The 22,263-nt window shown below is 40.9% G+C and overlaps 1 protein-coding gene across 2 annotated transcripts in view; it reads left to right on the top strand.

Annotated features, from left to right (window-relative positions):
• The window catches only part of CAP2 (cyclase associated actin cytoskeleton regulatory protein 2), a 133,708-nt gene that overhangs the window by 24,743 nt on the left and 86,702 nt on the right, over positions 1 to 22,263 (top strand). For both annotated transcript variants that reach the window (XM_047733678.1, XM_047733677.1), the window contains exons 2-3: positions 666 to 787; positions 4,731 to 4,831. In XM_047733678.1, the coding sequence (XP_047589634.1) occupies positions 667 to 787; positions 4,731 to 4,831 (222 nt within the window). In that variant the 5' untranslated portion in view covers position 666. The remainder of the gene's footprint in view (positions 1 to 665; positions 788 to 4,730; positions 4,832 to 22,263) is intronic.

The raw sequence follows: 22,263 nt of genomic DNA, 5'->3' as shown, positions 1-22,263 counted from the left end.
ATCCAGCAACAGAAACGCTAAAGGTAGTGATAAGTAGAAAACAGGTAGCTCTTGAAGGTAAAAACCCATTTGCCTGCTAAACGATGCAATTTTATAAACTCATAGTTCCACGCTGGGCTGGTTGACTTAAGGTAATTGAGTAAATAAACAACAATGATCAGTAGGTTTAGTATCTCCTGGAGAGTTATACTTGCACAGAAAGAGTCATTGGAAGTAGTTAAAATATGTTCCTACCATTTAGTAGGATAAAAGTTGGCAACATTAACCGTGAGATACATGTTCACAGGCTTTTAAGTATATGCTAGACATAGATTGTATCATAGCACAGGAAGCATCCAACCAGACACTTGTTAATGGCGTAGGGAGTGAATTTCTTGTGCATTGCATATGGGGCTTATAAATGCCATTGAATTGAATGAATAATAAGAATAATTTCATTGAATTGAAAATAGGATCAATATACTTTGTGGGGTGTTTTTGTTCCAAGTTCTATGTTTTTTGGAATTACACCTGTTTTCCTGCTATGTAGAAATACTGTCTAGGTAATTAAAGCCATTCCGAGCAATTTTTATTTTCCTTCTTGCTGCTGTTAAGTTTACTGGCGTTGGCTTGCTAATCCTCCCTGACATTCACACGGACTCCCGTTTGCTCCTGTGTTTTTCTAGAATGGCAGAGATGCAGGCACTGATGGAGAGGCTGGAGCGGGTGGTCGGCCGACTGGAGCTGCTGTCTGCAGGGTCCCACCGGCCTCCTGGGGACTGCGGGGAGATTAATGGTGTCATTGGAGGTAGGGACACAAACTGTTGTCATTACTGGTCTCCGTGAGTGTTGTTTAATGTTGTCCCCATCACTTAGTTCTCGAGAAATATTTTTGTCGACTTCCTTCAGCTTCTGTACCCCTTCCCTTATATGTGACCATGACATTAACCAGACGTAAGCCATCCCTGAAAAAGGGAAAGGCAGAATGTTCCAACCCACAATCCACAAAAATTAACCGGTTATCTGTGCCTATTAAGAGCATGATCTATATGGCAAATGTCATTTTTCTTTTGTTTTAGTGTTTATAATGTTCCGCATTCCATAGTGACTATAAATATATTATCTGAGTAATTATCAAAGAGAAATTAACGTTCTCAATTACAGCGTCAATGGGAAGGAATTATTCTGTCGATTTTAATTTTAAAGAGAACAAGTCATTAAATTTAACAATATAATTGGGAAAGAAAGGAGTCTGAGGTGAAGGCAAACATTGGTTTCAAGTAACATGATTACATCGCACTGTTTTACTTGTGCTTATTTCTAATCAAATGTGCCTTTAACCTTATGTGCCAATGCCACATTTGAAAAAGAGGATTTAAAAATATTATATGATCAAACATAAAAAGTTAACTACGTAACATACGAAGTTAACTATAAGGACACCATATATGGTAAACTCTCTAAGTCATCCACAGTCATTTTTTCAGTTCCTTCTTGTCTGAGGTCATAGACTTAGCAAAATAAAAATACAGGACACCCAGTTACATTTGAATTTTAGATGAACTACTTTTTTTTTTTTTTTGGCATACGTGTGTTCCAAATACTGCCTGGGATACACTACATGGTTACACACTTATCCTAAACATGTATTCATTGTTTATTTGAAATTCAAATGTAACTGGGGGTTCTGCATTTCATCTGGCGGCTCTATTCTTGTGTGAAATACATTTCCTCCTTATCTGACCCATTTTGAATCCTATCAGGCTTTGGGGGCTGGGAAAAGCCTTGGGGAATGGGGGCTTCAAAAAAAAAAAAAAAAAGCTTTCACCAGGCAAGGTTCACATTGGTGCTTCTAGAATTTCAGGCATATTTGGAACCTTGCCTTGTGTTGTACGCCTTGGGACAAAAAATGACTGTGTGAGCACAAATGTACAGGCTGGTCTCCTCCCCGCCCCGCCCCCCGGAACAGAATGAAAATTAAAATGCTTTGAATGCGTTGAAAAGGGGTGTTGTTTAAAGGGAGGCTGCCAGGGGCCTGCAAGTTTCTTCCACATCAACTGAGATACATCTATGATTTCATTTTAAGCCTCTTTTTGTTAACGGTATGGTTGGTATACGAGATCCAATCAACCTCCTTTGTAAGAAAATATTTTCATGTTCACTTCAGTAACTTGGTTTCCTTGTGTCTTTGACATAAGTGATCAAAAGACATTTCTTTACAAGTGCTGACCACAAATGTAGAGCCTGTGAATGCAGAAAATAAAGTTAAACTCCAACTCTCAGGAGACCGTGTCGTGTTGTTGAATGAAGGGGGAAAGAAATCCCTCTGTGGCTTGAACCTCACGTGACTTAAAGAGGTGCTGGGCTGCACTTTGTATTCTCTTTGTTAAAGAAATAATTTTGGGGGGAAATTAATAGGTCAGCAAAATCGGAAGGCAGGTAATTAAATTACTTAGGTATTTAAACAGGTACGTTCTGATACAGCAAATCATTCTACATCATTTATTAAAGTTAGGTGTTTCAAAACAACTTAGCCAGTAATTTATTATCCTGCTTGAAATGGAGTAGGGTCATTGGGAAGAAGGATAAGTAGCAAAATACCTGGAAGATACCCGTCCTTTAAAGTTCGCTCATCCTCAGCAGCGCTGGTTTCATTTCTTCTTAATTTCGTGAGCCTTGATGATCTCCTAAACTCTGTTTTTAACAAATCCTTGAGGACAACCTCTTGCTTTAAACATAAACATCATTATAACAGTGATGTTGTAACTAAAGTTTAGGGAAGCATTTGAAGGTAAAAAGAAACTTTTAGATGAAATCCCATCCATTACACATCTGTAATATGCACAGATCAAAGGACTGCCTTCGCATGAGCCTGGGGCTCTATTGGGTTTTACGATGTGTTTTCTTTCTTTTTTTCCCCCTGACAATCAGGTAAGTTTGGTTCAACCGCTGAAGAAGTATTTCTGCATGCCCGCCAAGTGACAGGTACTATGTGTTATGTGCGAGGAAATCTTAAGATGAATTACATACAGTCTGAATCCTCCAGACTCTTTAGTCTCTGTGCATTGCCATTCATGGCCACAGATGGCTTTGATTAAGGTGCTCACAAGGTGCATGTTGTGGGGAAAGACAGGTCGTTAAAGGCTGCCCAGAGGAGGTATGAGCAGAGGAGTGATGAAAGGAAATTGGAAAATAGTCCTTTTTATCACCATTCCTTCTGCTAGGTAGAGTGCTTTGTCGTGTTCCTAAAACTCTCCCACTTTAGACACGTAGCAGAGTCCTCTGAGGCGTCTCCCCCAGCAACAAATGGGTTGATCTGTTTCCAGATGGATCCATAAGGAATCTTTGGGCATATCTCCCCTTTTATGTTCAGTAGTTGATAACGCACTATATTGTGAACATTAAGGTAACTCAGCTTCAATAACCTGCTTAAAAGTCAGATCGCAGGTGTATAGCGCTGTCGAAAACTGTTTTCATCACCCTGTGGGCCTATGGAAATGGGCCTCTGGGAAAGCAAGGAAGTTTTATCCTACACGTTTATGAGGAGGGATACTTCAGTAGAGTATGAGAAGGGAATCCTAGGTTTTGGTTTGGATTTTTTTTTAAGATTTTACTTATTTATTTACTTACTTACTTACTTACTTGAAAGAGAAAGAGAGAGCATGAGTGGGGGCAGAGCAGAAGGAGAACCAGACTGCCCACTGAGGAGGGAGCCTGATGCAGAGCTCCATTCCAGGACCCCAGGATCATGACCTGAGCTGAAGTCAGATGCTTAACTGACTGAGCCACCTGGGCACCCCTGGTTTGAATTTTAATTGTCTGTGGGGTTGAGTTTCTCAATATTGGGGTCCTGAAATCTGGGACTAAGGCACAGTTTTTCTGTCAGTTTAAAGGCAGGAGAAGAGAAGCAGAGCATGCCAGGTGGGGCTGATGTCATTTGGTTTTGACAAAAAGTTGTCAGATCAAAACTTAATGTGAGGGGCGCTTGGGTGGCTCAGTGGGTTAAAGCCTCTGCCTTCGGCTCAGGTCATGATCCCAGGGTCCTGGGATCGAGCCCCACATTGGGCTCTCTGCTCCGCGGGGAGCCTGTTTCCCTTTCTCTCTCTCTGCCTGCCTCTCTGCCTACTTGTGATCTCTGTCTGTCAAAGAAATAAATAAAATCTTAAAAAACAAAAAAAAAAGAGGAAAAAAAAAACTTACTGTGAGTTAGCTCAGAAGTCCTTTCCATGCCTCCAACTCCACTTCCTGCCCCCCAGAAAGTGAGGACAGGGCAGAACAGAATATGTGACACAGGTGTTCTTTTCCCATTTATTTGCCCAGAGTTTGTTATTGCCTTTTAATTGTCCTGGGCGATCTTGGTAACTGTTTGCAAGGTCGTATCAATAAGGCTTGTGTCATTTCTTGGATCGGCCGCTCAATTTGACCTATAGCTTTGGTCAAGTCATGTGCCCTGATTGCATCTCCATTTCTTCATTGGTAAAAGTGTGATGCTACTTACCTCATGAGTTTGAGGCAGAAATAAATTAGTTTGTAGGTGAAAGTGCTTACTCAAGTGGATGAAAAATAGCAAAGCATTGTTTTCTTGAGCCTTGAGCCGTTGAGAAACGTTTCCTAACTACTGAGTGAATGAATGCCCTAGTGAAAAGAATGAGAATGGCATGAGTGATATTAAGCTTCCATAGTTCCTATGGCAAAGCAATACTAGCTTTTCTTTAAACTCTTGGGAACTGACAAATGTGCTTCTTCCAAAGGTGTGGCACCCTCGGTGGAAGCCTTTGATAAGCTGATGAACAGCATGGTGGCTGAGTTTTTAAAGAAGAGTAGGATCCTTGCTGGTGATGTGGAGACTCACGTGAGTACTTTCCTCTCTTGTTGTCTGTGGAGAAGATGACTACTATTAAAAAAACCCAAAATGACAGAGGCGGGTGAAGATATGGAGAGACTGGGACCCTGGTGCACTGCTAGTGGGAATGTAAAATGCTGCAACCAGAATGGAATTCCTGCAATCCCACTTCTGGGCATAGACCCAGAGAATTGAAAGCAAGATCTCGAAGAGGTGTCTGTACACCCAAGTTCACAACAGCATTGTTCGCAATAGCCAAGAGGTGGAAGCTACCTGAGTGTCTGTTGGTGGAGGAAGGGTAAACACTATGCGGTCTATACGTACAAGGGAATATTATTCAGCTTTGAAAAGGAAGGAAATTCTGACATGTGCTACCATGTGGATAGACCGAGGATGTTATGCTCAGTGAAATAAGCCAGTCGCAGGAGGACAAATGCTGTATGGTTCTACTTCCATGAGGTATCTATGATCTCATTTATTTGAGCTATCTGAGTAGTCAAACTCATAAATGCAGAAAGTAGAATGGTGGCTCCGCAGGGTTGGGGGAAGGGAGAAATGTTTAATGGGGACAGAGTTTTCATTTTGCAGTGAAAACTAAACTCCAGAAAAAGTTCTGGAGATCTGTTGTGAAATAGCATGAATATACATAACGCTACTGAACTGTATGTTTAAAAATGGTTAAGATGGGGGGCACCTGGGTGGCTCAGTGGGTTAAAGCCTCTGCCTTCAGCTCAGGTCGTGATCCCAGAGTCCTGGAATCGAGCCCCGTGTCGGGCTCTCTGCTCAGTGGAGAGCCTGCTTCCTCCTCTCTCTCTCTCTCTCTCTCTCTCTGCCTGCCTCTCCACCTACTTGTGATCTCTCTCTCTGTCAAATAAATAAAATCTTAAAAAAAAATTTTTTTTAAATGGTTAAGATGGAAGATTTTGTATTATGTGTGTTTACCACAGTGAAAAAGTGCAGCCTGAGGAAAAGCAAAGCCATAGAATTTAAAAATCTTTGGATTGGGAAAGACCTATAATGATATCTCGGCCATCCTCCCAGTTGTAGGCATTTCTTTTTTACATTTAAAATGTTTAGCATCATCCTTGAGAGCAGTCATTATTTGCATGCATTGAGTGAAAATCCTTTGTAATAGCCAAACCAATTAGAAACCTAAAAGAAATCTATCACCAGGTTCTTCTTTTTTATTTGCCTTTGTTTCTCACAGAGGATTAAATTCCAAATCCATCTGCTTATGGATTTCTCAGCAATGGCAAAACCATTTTCAGTGTAGATTCACAGAAAATCTGATTCTTGAATAAAGCTGTGGTTTGCGGTAAAAGGGAAAAAAAAGAAAAACATAAAAAGGGACTCTCTCTTACTTGTCCCCAATTAGACATTACCTGCAACACCCAACACCAGTCTTCCACATGATCTGGTGACTCAGGTTATACCAGAGTTTCCAGAATTGTAATTAATAGGTGCTTCTCTCATCACATTTGCAATGCATTTGTTCATCACATCTGAGAAAAATGAAGATTCTCCTCATGACCTCCGTTTTTATTAAATATACCTATTGAAATGCCATTGGCAAAAGAGGGGAAGCTCTGATGTACATGAGTTCTAGAAAAGTCTGCGTAATAAGACGTGTTCGCTTCAAATATGTCGTAGAGCTCAGTAATTGCTCTGGCCTGCTCTCGAGCTTTAATGGGTTTGTTCGTAAGAAACGGTGTACACAGTAAGATAGTGGCTGAGCTGCTTCTGTTCTGAGGAGTGATGGTACCTGAAAACCACACATAAAATGGACTATTGCTGCCCATACACTAAGAGATTCTCGAGTGATTGACAGACCTTTATTGTCTTGAACTCTATTACAATTGGGTCATTATTGTCACTATTTTTTAAAGATCTTATTTGTTTGTTACTATTTTTTTAAGATCTTATTTATTTATGTATTTGAAAAGAAAGAGCATGAGTGGGAGGGGCAGAGGCAGAGGGAAATGGAGGATCCCAAGCTGACTGCACAGAGCATGGAGCCCAACGCAGCGTTCAGTCCCACGACCCTGAGATCATGACCTGAGCCAAAATCAAGAGTCAGCCACTTAACCAACTGCACCACCCAGGTGCCCCTCATTATTACTACTATTCGTTCACATTGACATCGTGTTTCTGAGATACAGAGTACATTATAACTCTCATTAGTAATAGCTCACAGAACCATGTAGAGAAGTGTTTTACTAAAGAATAAAGAGGCCTATTAATAGATATATTTAATTTTGCATTAGGAAACATGTAGAGTTTGCATACTAAGTAAGTCTCTTCAGATTCCATAGTAAACAGTCCCTTTCAATTCCTTTCAGAACAAAGCAAGTTATAAATAAAGTGTAGTTTCATTCATATTAAGCTTTTTCTTCTCTCCACTCATCAGCCTGAAAATAGTATGACTCAGTTGGACTGTTCTCGATAATGGATGCAAAATGCTTAAAAAAATTGTTTTTCACTAGTGGGTTTTCTTAAAGTGAAAGAAGGAAGGTAAGGAGAGAAAGAAGGAAAGAAAAAAGAGAGGGAGAGAGAGGAGGAAAAGAAAGAGGAGAGGGGAGGGGAGAAGAGAGGAAAGGAAGAGAAAAGAAGAAAAAAGAGAAAAGAAAAGGAAGAAGGGAAGGGTGGGAGGAGGGTAGGAAGGATGGAAGGAAGGGAAAAAGCTTGTCATCCACAAAAGTTTAGACTCTGATTCTACAACACAAAGAGAGCATAGGCAGCCATCGTCCATCTGCCCATGACTTTCATACATTGAGCAAGTGGTTTATTTTTTCTCTCTCATGGAACCATGTGTCATTGACGTTAAGCTTGCAGCTGCTGCCTCTCACATAAGCCAGAAGTGGGGGGTTGAACTTTGTTCCAAGAACACACCTGTTGCCTAGAAAAGAAAAAAAAACAAACCCTCACATACCTGATTGTACAGTATGGAAATTTGAGAATGACACAAATGTGCGTCACAGTAAATCCTAGCCCTGTGTTTAAAAGCTATCCCACAGATACTAATGATGAATAAGGGCAGCCGAGCTATGATTTAACGTCTGCTTCGATGTGTTGGCTGCTGGTTGGGCTTAATTTACTGATCACTCAATAGTCTATTGACAGAACAGACCACAGAAAAGGGGAACTAATAGCTACAATTAGGAAGCTCTGCTGAACCAGAGAGCATAACAGGTTTAGAAAAGATGAGATCTTGTAAAGCCTTCTTGGATGCACCGTAAACCCAGGGGCTTATTTAAATTGCTCTTCAACCCAGGAACACTGATGTAGCTTGCACCCCTTTTAAGAAAAAGGTATAATTTTATCATAGAGGGTTAGATTAAATGGGGTCTTCAGTGTCAAAGGAAAGGGTCATCCGTAATACCAAGCCCTTGGTCAGACATCATTTATCTTTAACTGGACTAATGTGATTGTTTCTTACAAAGCTGTCCTGTTGTTATTCATGGTCTATGGACCCAACCTCGGGCTAGTTCTAAATGACTTGACAGTCACGAAACAGCTACAAGTCATGTAGATCCTCATAATGCAAACCCTTTTGGGAGATTTATGGAATTTACATTTTTAAAATGTCTCTAGAAGTCTGGAACATTTATTTTCTGCCCTTGATTAAAATGGATAAGAAAGAAACACTCTTTTATTCATCGTTTCATAAAAATGAAAGAACCATAATTTGAACAAAAAGGCAATACAATTCAATTAAGAAGTATAACACATTTAAGCATCATGTGATTAACTCACACCGCACAATGTTAGGACCTTGCCTTCCCTGCCATCATAAAGGATGCACATTTTTAGCCAATTGTGGTAGCTGAACTCTGAGGTCACCATCACGGCTCTAGATGTGTCTAGTCTTTGTCATTGATGCAAGTCATCTACAAACCTTGTGTTCATTTTAAGCCGTGCTGGTTGAGTCACGTGTTCAAAGAGAGGCTGACGAGGACTAGCAGTCTGTATCTGGGTCTTAGAGCTGGCTCACCTTTTTACAGCGTAACCTTGAGCTCGTCCCTTACCCTCCTCAGTAATGAGGCTGGACGACCTCACTCCCAGGGGCCTTCCTTTTCTGGCAGCCGGTGGGAGTGACCACCTGTTGTCTCAGCATTAGAGCAGGAGGGAGGGGCTGGTCGGTTTCCAGACAGAGCTTGCCATAGGACATCATCACAAGCATCTTGGGCCATGCCAGGGAGAGTACTTCAGTCATCTCAACATCCGAAGCAAACGGAAGGAAACATGTCAGGAAAAGGACACACAGAACACTAAAGACAAAATATCATCCTGCTTTGCTATGCTACAGAAGACACTCAGACGCCTTCATTGGAAGAGACCTTGAGGCCTCCCTGAGTCTGTCCTCCTTGGTCTTACAGGTTGTCACTTACTCCTTTATTGGACCTGTTCTCTGAAAATAATAACTGTCTTTGGAATAAATAATACAAAATGTGTGCATATTTATGTTTCTAGTTGAATCCTTTTCTTCCTTAATTCATACTCATTTAAAAAGTGATCCTTTGGGCTGCCCAGGTAGCTCGGTTGGTTAAACATCTGTCTCTGGATCTCAAGCTCAGGTCCTGATCTCAAGGTCCTGAATTCAAGCCCATGTGGGGCATGGAGCCTACTTTAAAAAATACATATTTTTTTTGCATTTTAAATGCTGTATAACCTGGGTCAATATAGGAACCCTTCTGCCCTCACTCCCCTCCCCTCCAAAATCATCAGAAGCAGAGGTCAGGGGTTGACTCCACCAACATCCCATTCTACACAGACCTCCTTCACTCTCCTGCTTACCTTCAGCCAAGTTGTTTCTCCCACTAACTTCTAGTTCCCTGCTAATTGCTTCATTTGAAACATTTATTTTTACAGTAACTAGACATAGAGTACTTTGGCAATTTCAAGCCCAAAGGATCTGTAGGTCTTTCACATTCTCCAAATGGCAGAGATCCAAAAAATGCCTTGTGGCAAGAATTCTGCCCCTAGATTTCATACAGACTTCGAGTTGGGACTTTTCCTTCTTACTGGCTTAGCCAGTTAATGATTATCAGAATTATTAGAGAAGGAGATGCATTAAAATTATCACTTCTAATATATATTCCTTTCCTTTTTCCTTCTCCCTCCCTCTCACCTTTCTTTCCTACTTCCCTCCCTCCCTCCACACGCTGGAGAGGTTAGGTGACATGGGTGATAGGCTGAGTGATGAGCCATGACTTGGTGCGGAGCAGGGAGTCTGGTCTCCCCAGTTGCAATCCTTTGGGTGGGGAGACACCCATCTTTGACTCTCAGCAGCTGTATCCCCCATCACCTTTGTGGGAAATGAGCCCTAGTGAGAAGCACGTGGCACTGACTGCTGTCTTCCTCCCAGCCTCTGCACTCCATAGCTGTTCTCGCTTCCCCTACCAGATGCGAGGAAAGGGTGGTCAGACAGCTGACTCAGACGAGGGCTTAGGAGGGGGTGGCACACCACCACTGCTCATGTACTTCAGGCTTCTCCTCAGAGCAGTGCTGAGTGAGGCGACAGGGCAAATGGTGGCCTGCAGGACAGATGCATGGTGTCCCTCGAGGGTCTTGGCTTCCGCCCCATCACACCAGCCTGGTCTCAGCCTGGTCCTCACTCACTGTGCTGTTGGGCGTCAAATTTGCAGAATTCCAGAAGGTCACAGATAGATCCGTTTCTGTCCTCATTTCTTCCCAAGAATGTGAAGAATTTTTATTCTCAGCATTGGACACATACTTTGCAACCCAGCCCATGCTCTGACGCACAGCCCACTCCTGCTAGGTCGCTAGCCTTAGTGGGACCTCCCTGGGACCCCTTTTCAACTTAAGGGCCTTGCTGTTCAGAGCGTACAACCCCTGTCTCGTCCCTTGCACATTCTTGTTTCATGGTGCACTGAAGGCTTTGGGGACCAGCTGGTGAGAAACTGGTCTTAGAATCCAGACATCTCCTGAAGGGCCCCCAGGCATCGCTAACCCCCAGAATCTCCCCATCTACCAAAAATAAAACGCCACCCAAAGTTTTTGCTGAAGCAATGAATTAGGTGCCGTGAATCTTGCAGGTTAAGATTTTTCCTACCTTTCTTTTTTCCTTCCTGAACAGTAAACAGTAAATTTGCTTTCACGAAACTTTTGCCTGAATGTTTTTTTTTTTTTTTCCTTCTTCTTCTTGAAGGAGAACCATGGAATACTACACTGGTCATCCCTGTCTGTTCTGTGCTTGCTAGTACGAACCACATGAAGAGCAGGGATGCCTTCTGAGCCTGCCCAGGCCTGCTGTGGCTGGCGGGTGGGCTGGGGGACGGGCTGAGGGGCGGGGGGCAGACCTGCCCCCCAGCAGCTGGCTGTTCTGGGCCTCTACCTGGGGACAAAGTAGATGACTGAGTCTCACACGAATGGCACTGCTCTGTGTAGAAGCCTAGCAAGAGTGTGCAGCTCAGGTCACTTTGTCAGGAATTCCCCAGGGTAACCAGCAACTTCTCTCCAGCCTTCTTCTCTCGGGCAGCGCCCTCTCCGAGGATTCTTGCTGTGTCAGAATTGAATCATGGTACCTAGTGCCACAAAAATTGATGTCCTTGTCCTCACCCTTCTCTTTCCCTGCCCTTCCTTCTTCCTAAAACTACGCCAGTAGTTGAAACATTTGTTGTTTGTTTTAACTTAATTGTCCGCCCAGAGGCTGCTTCAGCATCTGAAAATTAATACTTTGTCTAAAAGTAATGGCCTGATTTCATTTAGATTATCTTGTTATTTCTATCCATGCACCCATCCCCACAAAGCACATGCACGCGCACACGTGCGTATGCACTACGGGCCTAAGAATTCCTCGTCACGCTGCATTAGCTACATATGAGAAAAAAACAGTCTCGGGCAAATATATCAGATGTCCGGCCCAAGACCCCCTTAGATTGTAGGAAATATGTTTGCAGCTTTGTCAGTTGTGTGGAAGGCAAATACAAAATGTGCTTTCTTGCCTTTAGTAGTAGTATTTCTATTATTTTTTATTAGTATAGTTAGTATTTAGGTTGTGGTTTACCAGTATAAGTCTCAAAATATGAGAGTTTTTAAAAAAAATATGAGAGCTTATACATTTTATAACATATTACAACCCAACTCTTTTTAATGTGTCGAATATAAGATGTTTTAGTGATGTAAAAGAAAAGAACGTTCTCAATGAATTAATAATTTATTGTCCATTAAAGGAGATGCATATGTATAAAATAATCCATTGTATGTATGTGCATATACATATATATACTCAGCCATAAAAAAAAAGTGAAAGCGAAAGAAGTCAGATGGAAGGACAAATACCATAGGATTTCACTTACATGTGAAATTTAAAAGGAAAACAAACTAAGCAGAAGAGAAACAGACTTACAAATGCTGAGAACAAACGCCAGCAAGGACAGGCGTGGGGAGGTAGGCAAATTGGGTCAAGGGGATTAAGAGGTACAAACCTCCAGTTAGAAAACAAATAAGACATGGGATTACGATGCCCAACATGGGGAATACAGCTAACTAATTTATTGCAGTGACCGTTTCCTCGTGTACAGATACCAAATCACTATGTTGTATACCTGAAACTAATACAATATTCTATTTCCGTTATCCTTCAAAAAATAATCATTAATCACTCATATGTGTTTGCAATAGAAATCTTTTCCCTTTCAGAGAACTCTTCTTTTTTTTTTCTTTTTTTTCTAAGATTTTATTTATTTGTTTATTTATTTTTTTGAAGATTTTATTTATTTATTTGACAGAGAGAGAGAGAGATCACAAGTAGGCAGAGAGGCAGGCAGAGAGGGGGAAGCAGGCTCCCCGCTGAGCAGAGAGCCTGATGTGGGGCTCGATCCCAGGACCCTGAGATCACGACCCGAGCCGAAGGCAGAGGCTTAACCCACTGAGCCACCCAGGCACCCCTCTAAGATTTTATTTTTAAGTAATCTCTATGCCCAACAGGGGGTTCAAACTCATAACCCCAAAATCAAGAGTCACATGCTCTACTGACCGAGCCAGCCAGGCGCCCCAGGAAAACATTTTCCTAAGGCAACCGGAATATGGATATTTGACTTTCGGTTGGTTAATTTCATTAAAACCAATTAACATACAGGAAAGGTAGTATGGTTTACTGATAATTTGGTGCTGGGGTTTAGGACAAGGTCCTAGAAGTATGCTGCTTTTCTCTGACCCTCTCAGCTTCTAGCACTGTACCCACAGGCTCATCCGTGCTTGCTAAATGAATGAATGAAAATGAATGTTTGATAAACTAATCAAATCATTAATGAATTATTGAACCAATGCATGGACGAACATACCGTGGCTGAAAGTGTAGATAAAATAATATCCCAGACTAACAGTTGAAAAGAGATCAAGGCCAAGTTTAAAGTCATGAATCATGTGAAATTTGGAGAAACATAGACCCCAAAGATTGTTGTTTATCTCACACACACACGCTTGTATCTTTAATTTCTCATAGACCTGACAGTTTATCTAGTACCTCCCTCATTCCCTTCATTCTCATTAAGAAAAGCTAAATGAGAATTTTCTCTAATTTATTTGAGGATAGTTGACTCATATATTACATAGTTTCAGGTGTGCCGCCTAGTGATTCAGCATCTCTGCTGGTTACGCTGTGCTCACCATCAAGCCATCTGTCCTGATACATTGTAATGCCATTGACTATATTCCCTATGCTGTACGTTTTCTTCCAGTGACTTAACTCATTCCATACCTGGTAGCCTGTATCTCCCACTTCCCTTCACCCATTTTGCCCATCCCCTCACTGTCCGTCCTTCTGGCAACCATCAGTTTGTTCCTCTGGCTTTACAGGTCTGCTTCTGGTTTTTGTTTGTTTATTCATTTGTTTTGCTTTTTGGATTCCATATATGGGTGACCTCATATGGTACTCATCTTTCTCAGTCTGACTTATTTCATTTAGCCTAGTGCCTTCTAGGTCCACTGCATCACAAATGGCAAGATCTCATCCCTTTTTATGGCTGTGTGGTATTGCTATGTGTGTGTAGTGTGTACCTTCTTGGTCCATTCATCTATCAATAGACACAGGTTGTTTCCATATCTTGGCTATTTATTGCAAATGCTGCAATAAACATAGGGTGCCTGTATCTTTTTGAATTCGTGTTTTTGTTTTCTTTGGGTAAGTACCCAGTGGCAGAATTATTGGAGCACATAGTATTTTTATTTTTAATTTTTTGAAGAACCTCCATACTCTTTTCCTGAGTGGCTACACCAATTTACATTCCCACCAACAGTGTGCAAGGGCTCCCTTTTCTCCATATCCTCACCAACACTTGTTGTTTCTTGTCTTTTTTATTTTAGCCATCCTGACAGGTATAAGGTCTAAATAAGAATTTATGGGGGCGCCTGGGTGGCTCAGTGGGTTAAGCCGCTGCCTTCAGCTCAGGTCATGATCTCAGGGTCCTGGGATCGAGTCCCACGTCAGGCTCTCTGCTCAGCAAGAAGCCTGCTTCCCTCTCTCTCTCTGCCTGCCTCTCCGTCTACTTGTGACCTCTCTCTCTGTCAAATAAATAAAAAATCTTTAAAAGAAAAAAAAAGTATTTATGAACATGAGAAAATCCATCAATGTAGTGACTTATAGTCACTGCCAGTAGAAATCCCATGAGCTCTGAGACAAGATCTTTTTGTGAACTTTACTGTATTTTAAACTAAAGCCCAGATTTTAAAAAGCAATAGAATGTTGTTTGTGTTCTCTGTTTGGATTGGGTTTTGGCATATTACTTTCCCCTTTGATCATGAACATTCGCAATGATAGCGATTGGGTGAGAAGTAACTTTGTAGAGTCCTAAGGGGCCAGTTGGGACATTAAATTTTTGTATGGTACTTCGTCGTATAATTCCCAATAATCAACTCTCCCAGATTCCAAGAGTCTCTAGCTATCTTTTTATAATTTTAAACATCTGGATGAAAAGTAAAAAACTGACTGGATTGTCTCAATGTATCAAAATACTGACCATCCCAAACTTTGAAATGGAGACTCTCACCCCAGAGTTCACTTTTAAGTTAGTTCATAGAAACTTGGAAGACATTTGCCCATAGGCCTATTGTAAGCAAAGGGGGTTCAATTCCTGCTCGAAGACACGAAAGAACATTCTTCCATGTGCAATACGCAGACCACTGAGATCTACAGTCTCGTTGCTAACGGTCTGCCATGAGAAAGGACAGAAATTGTAAGATTTGAACACTTTGGTAGCAATCCCACAGAGTAATTTTAAGTCTGCTAAATCCAGTAATTTAAAAAACTAGGACTTGTACTTTGTCTGGTTCTTCTTTTTATTTTTCTAGTAAGGCTCTTTTATTATTTTACAAAAGTATCAGTCTGTGACAGATGAGAAATTAAAAAGAAAAACCTTTAACCAAATGTTTTTTGAGCGGCACTTATGTAATGCAAAATGCTAGAAAAAAAAATTCTTCCACTGTGCTTTTAGTTAAATGAAGCAGGAAAACAGTAATATAAACTGCAAAATGGTTAATAGTTCCAAAGGCAGAAAAGTAAATTTTCTGAGGATAACTGAGCCGAAATTGAGGGGAGATTAAAGAGGTGGTACATACACTTTAAGAAAGATTTGTCTTATTAAAAATAAAGTCTGAAAGGATATTCATTGAATTACTGACAATGGTCATTGGGTCGGGGGGGTCTGGACTTAATGAAAACTTTTACTTCCTAAACATTCAAATCTTTTGAACTTTTTACATCATGTGTGTGTTACTGTTATCATCAAAAGAGAGGAAAAGGAATATTTGACAGTAATGGGAAAAAATCTTGGAATCAAGGTTTTGCCTGAAAAGGGAGTTCACTGAGCAGCAAAAGATGAATGAAGGAAAAATGCGGCACCAGGTGGCCCCCCTGATCCTGAGCACTTGGCTGCAGAGCACCCTTGTGGTCAAGGGTCCAGGGTGCCTGGGAATCCATGGGGAGTTGGGGAATAGGTGTCAATCAAAGACCTTGCATGGATTGAGTGTTCCTAATAAGAGCTCAGTCTAGATGGATTGATATTGGCTAGAAATGGTTGATGAATGAACGAAATCTGATTCTTAGCTAAATTTTGTAGTTGCTGGAGATCAATCTTATTTCCCTGACTTATTTTCATTTTCTATATTAGTGAGATAGGCAGTGTAAAGAAGGGGAAAGAGAACTAGCATTTGTTGAGAGCCCACTAGATGAGGGCACTTTGCATAGTGACTGACAAACATTCCTCCGTCAGTAGGAGAACCATTTAAGATGGAGAAAGATTGGCTAACTTGCTTATGGCCATGCATCTAGGAAAGGATAGAGTTGGGTTATACCTCGGGCCTATCTGAAGGTCTAAAGCTCATGATCTCTGCACTACACCAACCCACTATCCAATAATTTAAATCATTCATTATTAAGCAGTAGTCACTGAGCTTCTGTTGTAATAAAGACCCATTTATGTAGGTACCCATGGGCCTCATCTTCAAGACCTACTCGGAGACGCAAGGCATATGCACATGCGTGGAAGTTAAATAAGAATATGGCTTACATAACACGAGTGAGGGGACAATGCTTAGTGTCACACTGCATTCTAGAATAAGGATAACCTTGTTGTCCCTAATTTTTTGGAGTGATCTTAGAGCAATCAAGTGTCCTTCACAATTGTGTAGACCCAAAGTTCATTAACCATGAAGCAGTTCTGGCTTACCAAGTCGAAAGATTTGGTTTAAACATGTTGATACAATGCATTGGATTCCTTAAGTGTTAGAAAAACAAATTAGAAAATTTGGAGAAGAGCCAATCTGCCAAGTATTTTTTAGCTACACCATGATTGAATTTGAAAATAAAGTTAATTTAGGAGAATGGTTCTGTGCAGAATACAAACTTGGAACAATATTCATACCTGTCAGAAAAGCAAATGGATTTAAACATTACAATGGTGTTTTCTTTTTTCCCCTATTCCCATGCCTCGAGAAATACTGAATGTTTTTCTTTCAAATCTTTGGCCTTTTTAAATATAAACTGCAACAGTGGATTATTTAGAGGAGTTTTTGTTTTTTTTTTTTAAACTACAGCAATTGTTTTTATATTAGAGATTTTGCAAAGTCTTCTGCACATTCTATTTTTGTACACTGCTTGTTTAATTTAGACCACATGTTCTGGACCTCTTTCCATGCCAGTGCGTTGGGGTCTCCGTTTTCATTTTAAATGACTGTGTAGTATTTCATTATATGGCTACACCATAATTAATTTAAACAATCAAAATCATATCTAGGTGAAATAATGTACCTACAAGAATGCAGGGCCTGGACTAAGGTGACCCAGGTAAGATGCAAGTAAGGAGGGAACGTGCCGGCCCTCCTCACCAGTGTCACCCTGGTCCCATCCCTGCAAGGCTGGGCATCCAGTATCATTTATCTTCATTTTAAAAAGTAGTAACATTTGACTTGTTTTCAGTTTTTCCCCATTAGAAACAAAATTTCAGTGGATATTATTTTCTGAAAGAAAATTCCTGCAGTTGGAAGTACTAGGTCAATGGCTAGCATTCCCTAATACTTCCTGTTCCCCTTTACCCTTTCTCCCCCTTCCCCCCGCCACAACACACATGGTTCTGATTCATACTCTCATGGTGTCTTAAAGTGCTTTATGAAATTTGGTGGTAGTTACGAACTAGGAAAATAAGAATTTTAGGGGAAAAAAAAAGAATTTTAGGGATGATTTGAATGCCCGTTAATATTCGTGATATTGGCTCTTTATTTTTTTTTTATGTTTTCAGTTTTTATTTTTTTATTTATTTTTTTTATTTATTTTCAGCATAACAGTATTCATTGTTTTTGTACCACACCCAGTGTTCCATGCAATCCGTGCCCTCTCTAATACCCACCACCTGGTTCCCCCAACCTCCCACCCCCCCCACCTCTTCAAACCCTTCAGATTGTTTTTCAGAGTCCATAGCCTCTCATTGTTCACCTCCCCTTCCAATTTCCCCCAACTCCCTTCTCCTAACTCCCCATGTCCTCCATGCTATTTGTTATGCTCCACAAATAAGTGAAACCATATGATAATTGACTCTCTCTGCTTGACTTATTTCACTCAGCATCATCTCTTCCAGTCCCATCCATGTTGCTACAAAAGTTGGGTATTTATCCTTTCTGATGGAGGCATCATACTCCATAGTGTATATGGACCACATCTTCCTTATCCATTCGTCCGTTGAAGGGCATCTTGGTTCTTTCCACAGTTTGGTGACCGTGGCCATTGCTGCTATGAACATTGAGGTACAGATGGCCCTTCTTTTCACTACATCTGTATCTTTGGGGTACATACCCAGTAGTGCAATTGCAGGGTCATAGGGAAACTCTATTTAATTTCTTAAGGAATCTCCACACTGTTCTCCAAAGAGGCTGCACCAACTTGCATTCCCACCAACAGTGTAAGAGGGCTCCCCTTTCTCCACATCCTCTCCAACACATGTTGTTTTCTGTCTTGCTAATTTTGGCCATTCTAACTGGTGTAAGGTGGTATCTCAATGTGGTTTTAATTTGAATCTCCCTGATGGCTAGTTATGATGAACATTTTTTCATGTGTCTGATAGCCATTTGTATGTCTTCATTGGAGAAGTGTCTGTTCATATCTTCTGCCCATTTTTTGATATGATTATCTGATATTGGCTCTTTAAAAATGCTTTGCCCTCTGCTGGATGTGCAGGGAGATAAAAGCAAAGCTATTCTTCCCCATATAAATCATCTTTTTTTGCAAAAGAAAACCATCTATCAGTTCTTTTCATAGTATTTGACGTACCAAGTAATTTATTTAACTTCCCTCTTTGGGACTGGATATATGACGTGTTTTGGGTGGGGTTGGTTGAGTGTTGAGTCACTTGAACTGAGACCACTAAGGCAGCTGAACCATATAATAAAAGATTTCAGGCATGGATGCAAGAAGGGACACGTTGGAGCTGTTCCCTAGCATCAGAACTGTGCACCGTGGTTTATGTAAATACTTATGTGAGTTGGAGTTGCCAAGGCAACAATCCTATTAATGAAGAATAAACCTCTTTTATTATCAGTGCCTGAATGATTACTTTTTTTATAAACTGTGCCTGGTAGTCTAACACTGACATTCTTAATCTACCTACTCATCTTTGCTTTCCAGACTGCAAAACTATTTAGCTCTATTCAATAAGCATGCCTCCTTTCTCTGCCAATGGAAGTGGAATTATTGGGGGAAAAAATTAGCCAACTGTAAGGGCAGTAAAAATACTAATTTATAACAATTATCTAATCTAAAATTATTGCCCTTTTGATATATACTTTGACAAAGGTAGAGCCTGAAATTGACTGAACTTGTTTGGTATTTGAGTGGGCCAGTCTTTAAATTAACTTGTCTCTATGATTTAACAGAGCATTGCCAAAATATTTTTAAATAAGTGGAGTGTGACATTACTGCTTCCTTCCCCTAGTCAGACTGTAAATGTAGACTCCATTTTATTGTGTGCACACTGGATACTTGAAAAAGGCAGCTGTGGCTGAGTCATAGGGAACTCTGTTGTCTTGAAGGGCCAGAAAGCCACATTAAGGGGAATGGGAATGATACCTAGAAATGAGTGAATTTGAGGCAGTGTGCTTCTTGGGTTCTAGAGAGAAGGAAATCTTTTCTTCAAAAAAGAATACATTCCCTTTTTTTTAAAATTTTATTTTTTATAAACATATATTTTTATCCCCAGGGGTACAGGTCTGCGAATCGCCAGGTTTACACACTTCACAGCACTCACCATAGCACATACCCTCCCCAATATCCATAACCCCACCCCCCCTCCCAACCCCCCTCCCCCCATCAACTCTCAGTTTGTTTTGTGAGATTAAGAGTCACTTATGGTTTGTCTCCCTCCCAATCCCATCTTGTTACATTTATTCTTCTCCTACCCCCTTAACCCCCCATGTTGCATCTCCTCTCCCTCATATCAGGGAGATCATATGATAGTTGTCTTTCTCCGATTGGCTTATTTCGCTAAGCATGATACCCTCTAGTTCCATCCACGTCGTCGCAAATGGCAAGATTTCATTTCTTTTGATGGCTGCATAGTATTCCATTGTGGAATACATTCCCTTTTAATGAGAATGCTTCTTGTGTGTTGTCGAGCTAACCAAATGTTGTCAAGCTTACCTTTTCAGTCGTGGGTTGGTAAAATCAACAGTTCATTCCTTTCAGGACTGGATGTTTGTTTTCTGTTCCGTACAACTAGCACCTTAACACTTACCACTCATGTTCATTAACCATTCTCTGTATTCATGATCCATTTCCCTGATTTAAACTTGGTAGCACCCAGGCACCTAGTAGGTACTCAGAAAAATATTTTGATTGTGACATTCGATAATAAATTTCAGTCTTACTCAGTTATATGTTACATATTTTTCCCTGATAATAAAATTTTAATGTTTGTTGAAGAAAAATTTGACAACAAATGTATAAAGAAGAGAATAAAATCCACTCACAATTTCATTACTCGGAGATAACTGCCATTGATATCATGGCATAGTTATTTCATAAGGACTTTGTTCAAAGTCCTGTTTTCTCCTCAGTAAGTTGGAATCAGCACTGTAATCTGTGACAGCCATATGTATAAGGACAAATGACACATGTCAGGCACTGACGTGCACAGGTAGTCCGGGTGAGACATTAGGATGTTGACTGAAATGATGGGACCAGTCATAGTCCAAGCAAAGCTTGGCCCATCTCCCATGTCACTGTGGCAATTTGCGGTTCAACAACAAATAGTCGATCTGATTTCTCAAGTCTTCATTTGTAGCTTTAGCTACATCACTAGCCAAGCAAATTTGCCCTCGAGCAGGTTTTAACATACACAGATGTACATGTTTCCTTATGAATGGCAACTCGGCTGGCTTGCTTTATTCCTCTTCCTGATGGCACATTGGGAAGAGACAAGGCTGTTCCCCAAACTTATATAGAATAGCCAAAGTCCATGGGAACTCAAGAAGTCATAATGAAGAAACAGCCCATCCTCGCATGCTTTATTTTTGGCTGTGACAACATAAAGGGGCAGTTTGAGTGTTGCTTTCATTCCCTGCCTCAGTAATCTCTGTGAGTACCTCCAAGTACCCCAAGATAAGTATGATAAAAATAACCATAAGCACAAAGAATAAAATCTCACGTAATGAGGACAAAAGCATACAACTTTGTTATTTTAACAAACAGAAACAATCCAAGTAAAAATAGAGTTTTTATCATAGTCTCTTAGTGACCCCTCCCCCCGCTACCCTTGCCACCAGATAACTGTCCCCAAGCATTTCCCATGTAGGAGTTCATAACACCTCTGTGTTCATAACCCCCCCCCACACACACACACCTTACCTGCAATCCCATGTAAATATCAGTATAGCAGGTGATGAGGAGATGCTCTGTCACCAAGAGGATGAAGTGGGATGAAGTTAAAAAATATCTGAAAATTTAAATAGAATAAATTTTTTCTTGCTTTAAAAAAAAAAAGTGGAAGGACTTCGAGTTTCTGATTCCATAGGTAAGGAGCTTAAAAATCACCACACCATCCTGAACAAGTAAAAAGTTGAACAGATTAAAAGAACAGCATCTCTTTTTGGATCCAAAAGAGAAGGGAGGACACAGGGCAAACTGCTGTGCCCAGGATCAGAGAAACAGGTGATACACGGAATGCCAGTGTATTGGAGCAAAGACTCAGGAGGTGAAACTGCCACCAGTGCTTGGGTAGGAAAACAACGTGAACTGTAATTGGTGGATTGTTGCCAGCTCAGTGCAGACAACTCTGGGAGTTAAGAACTCCAGGAGGACCCAGTTGTTGGGGTCCCCCACCACACTGGGAGATATACCCATAGCATTTCAACCAGGTTCCTATCGTAAATATGGAAGTAAAGTATCCCCAGACTTCTGGCAAGGGGAGGGGGAAGTAAGCATTTTGAAATTAGCCAGAGCACTCTGTTCTCAATAAGGCCTGTCCTCAGTGGAAACTAATCAGGCCATACCCTGGTGCAGGGTATTGTCAGAGCCCTGCTGACCTCGGAAAGAGAAATCCTCAACTCCAGCTGGCTCTAGTCTTCCACATAGGAAAGAGAAATCAAGTCTAGCTGACTGTAGCCACCCTGTCCCATCTCAGGAGGAAGGGAAAAAAGTGGGAGACACTTAGGAAGTTCACAGTCCAGAGGCATAGGCTCACTAAAAGATCAGGACCTAATTGTAGGATTAAAGTACACTTCCTCATCTTGCCTCACCACTCCATTACTAAAGTCCTATTGACAGCAGTTTCTTTCACTCAGTACATCACATCTGGCTATTAAAAAAAAAATTATAAAAAAAATTACAAGGCATACCACTAGACAAAAACCAGAATTTGAAGAGGCAAAGCACACATCGGAACCAAATGTAGTAGCAATGTTAGAACTACCAAACTGGGAATTTTAAATAAACTGTG

This window comes from Lutra lutra, chromosome 6 (genome assembly GCF_902655055.1).
Source record: "Lutra lutra chromosome 6, mLutLut1.2, whole genome shotgun sequence".
Taxonomy (NCBI): domain Eukaryota; kingdom Metazoa; phylum Chordata; class Mammalia; order Carnivora; family Mustelidae; genus Lutra; species Lutra lutra.
Note: the sequence above shows the minus strand (reverse complement) of the source record. Positions and strands in the feature narration are given on the sequence as shown.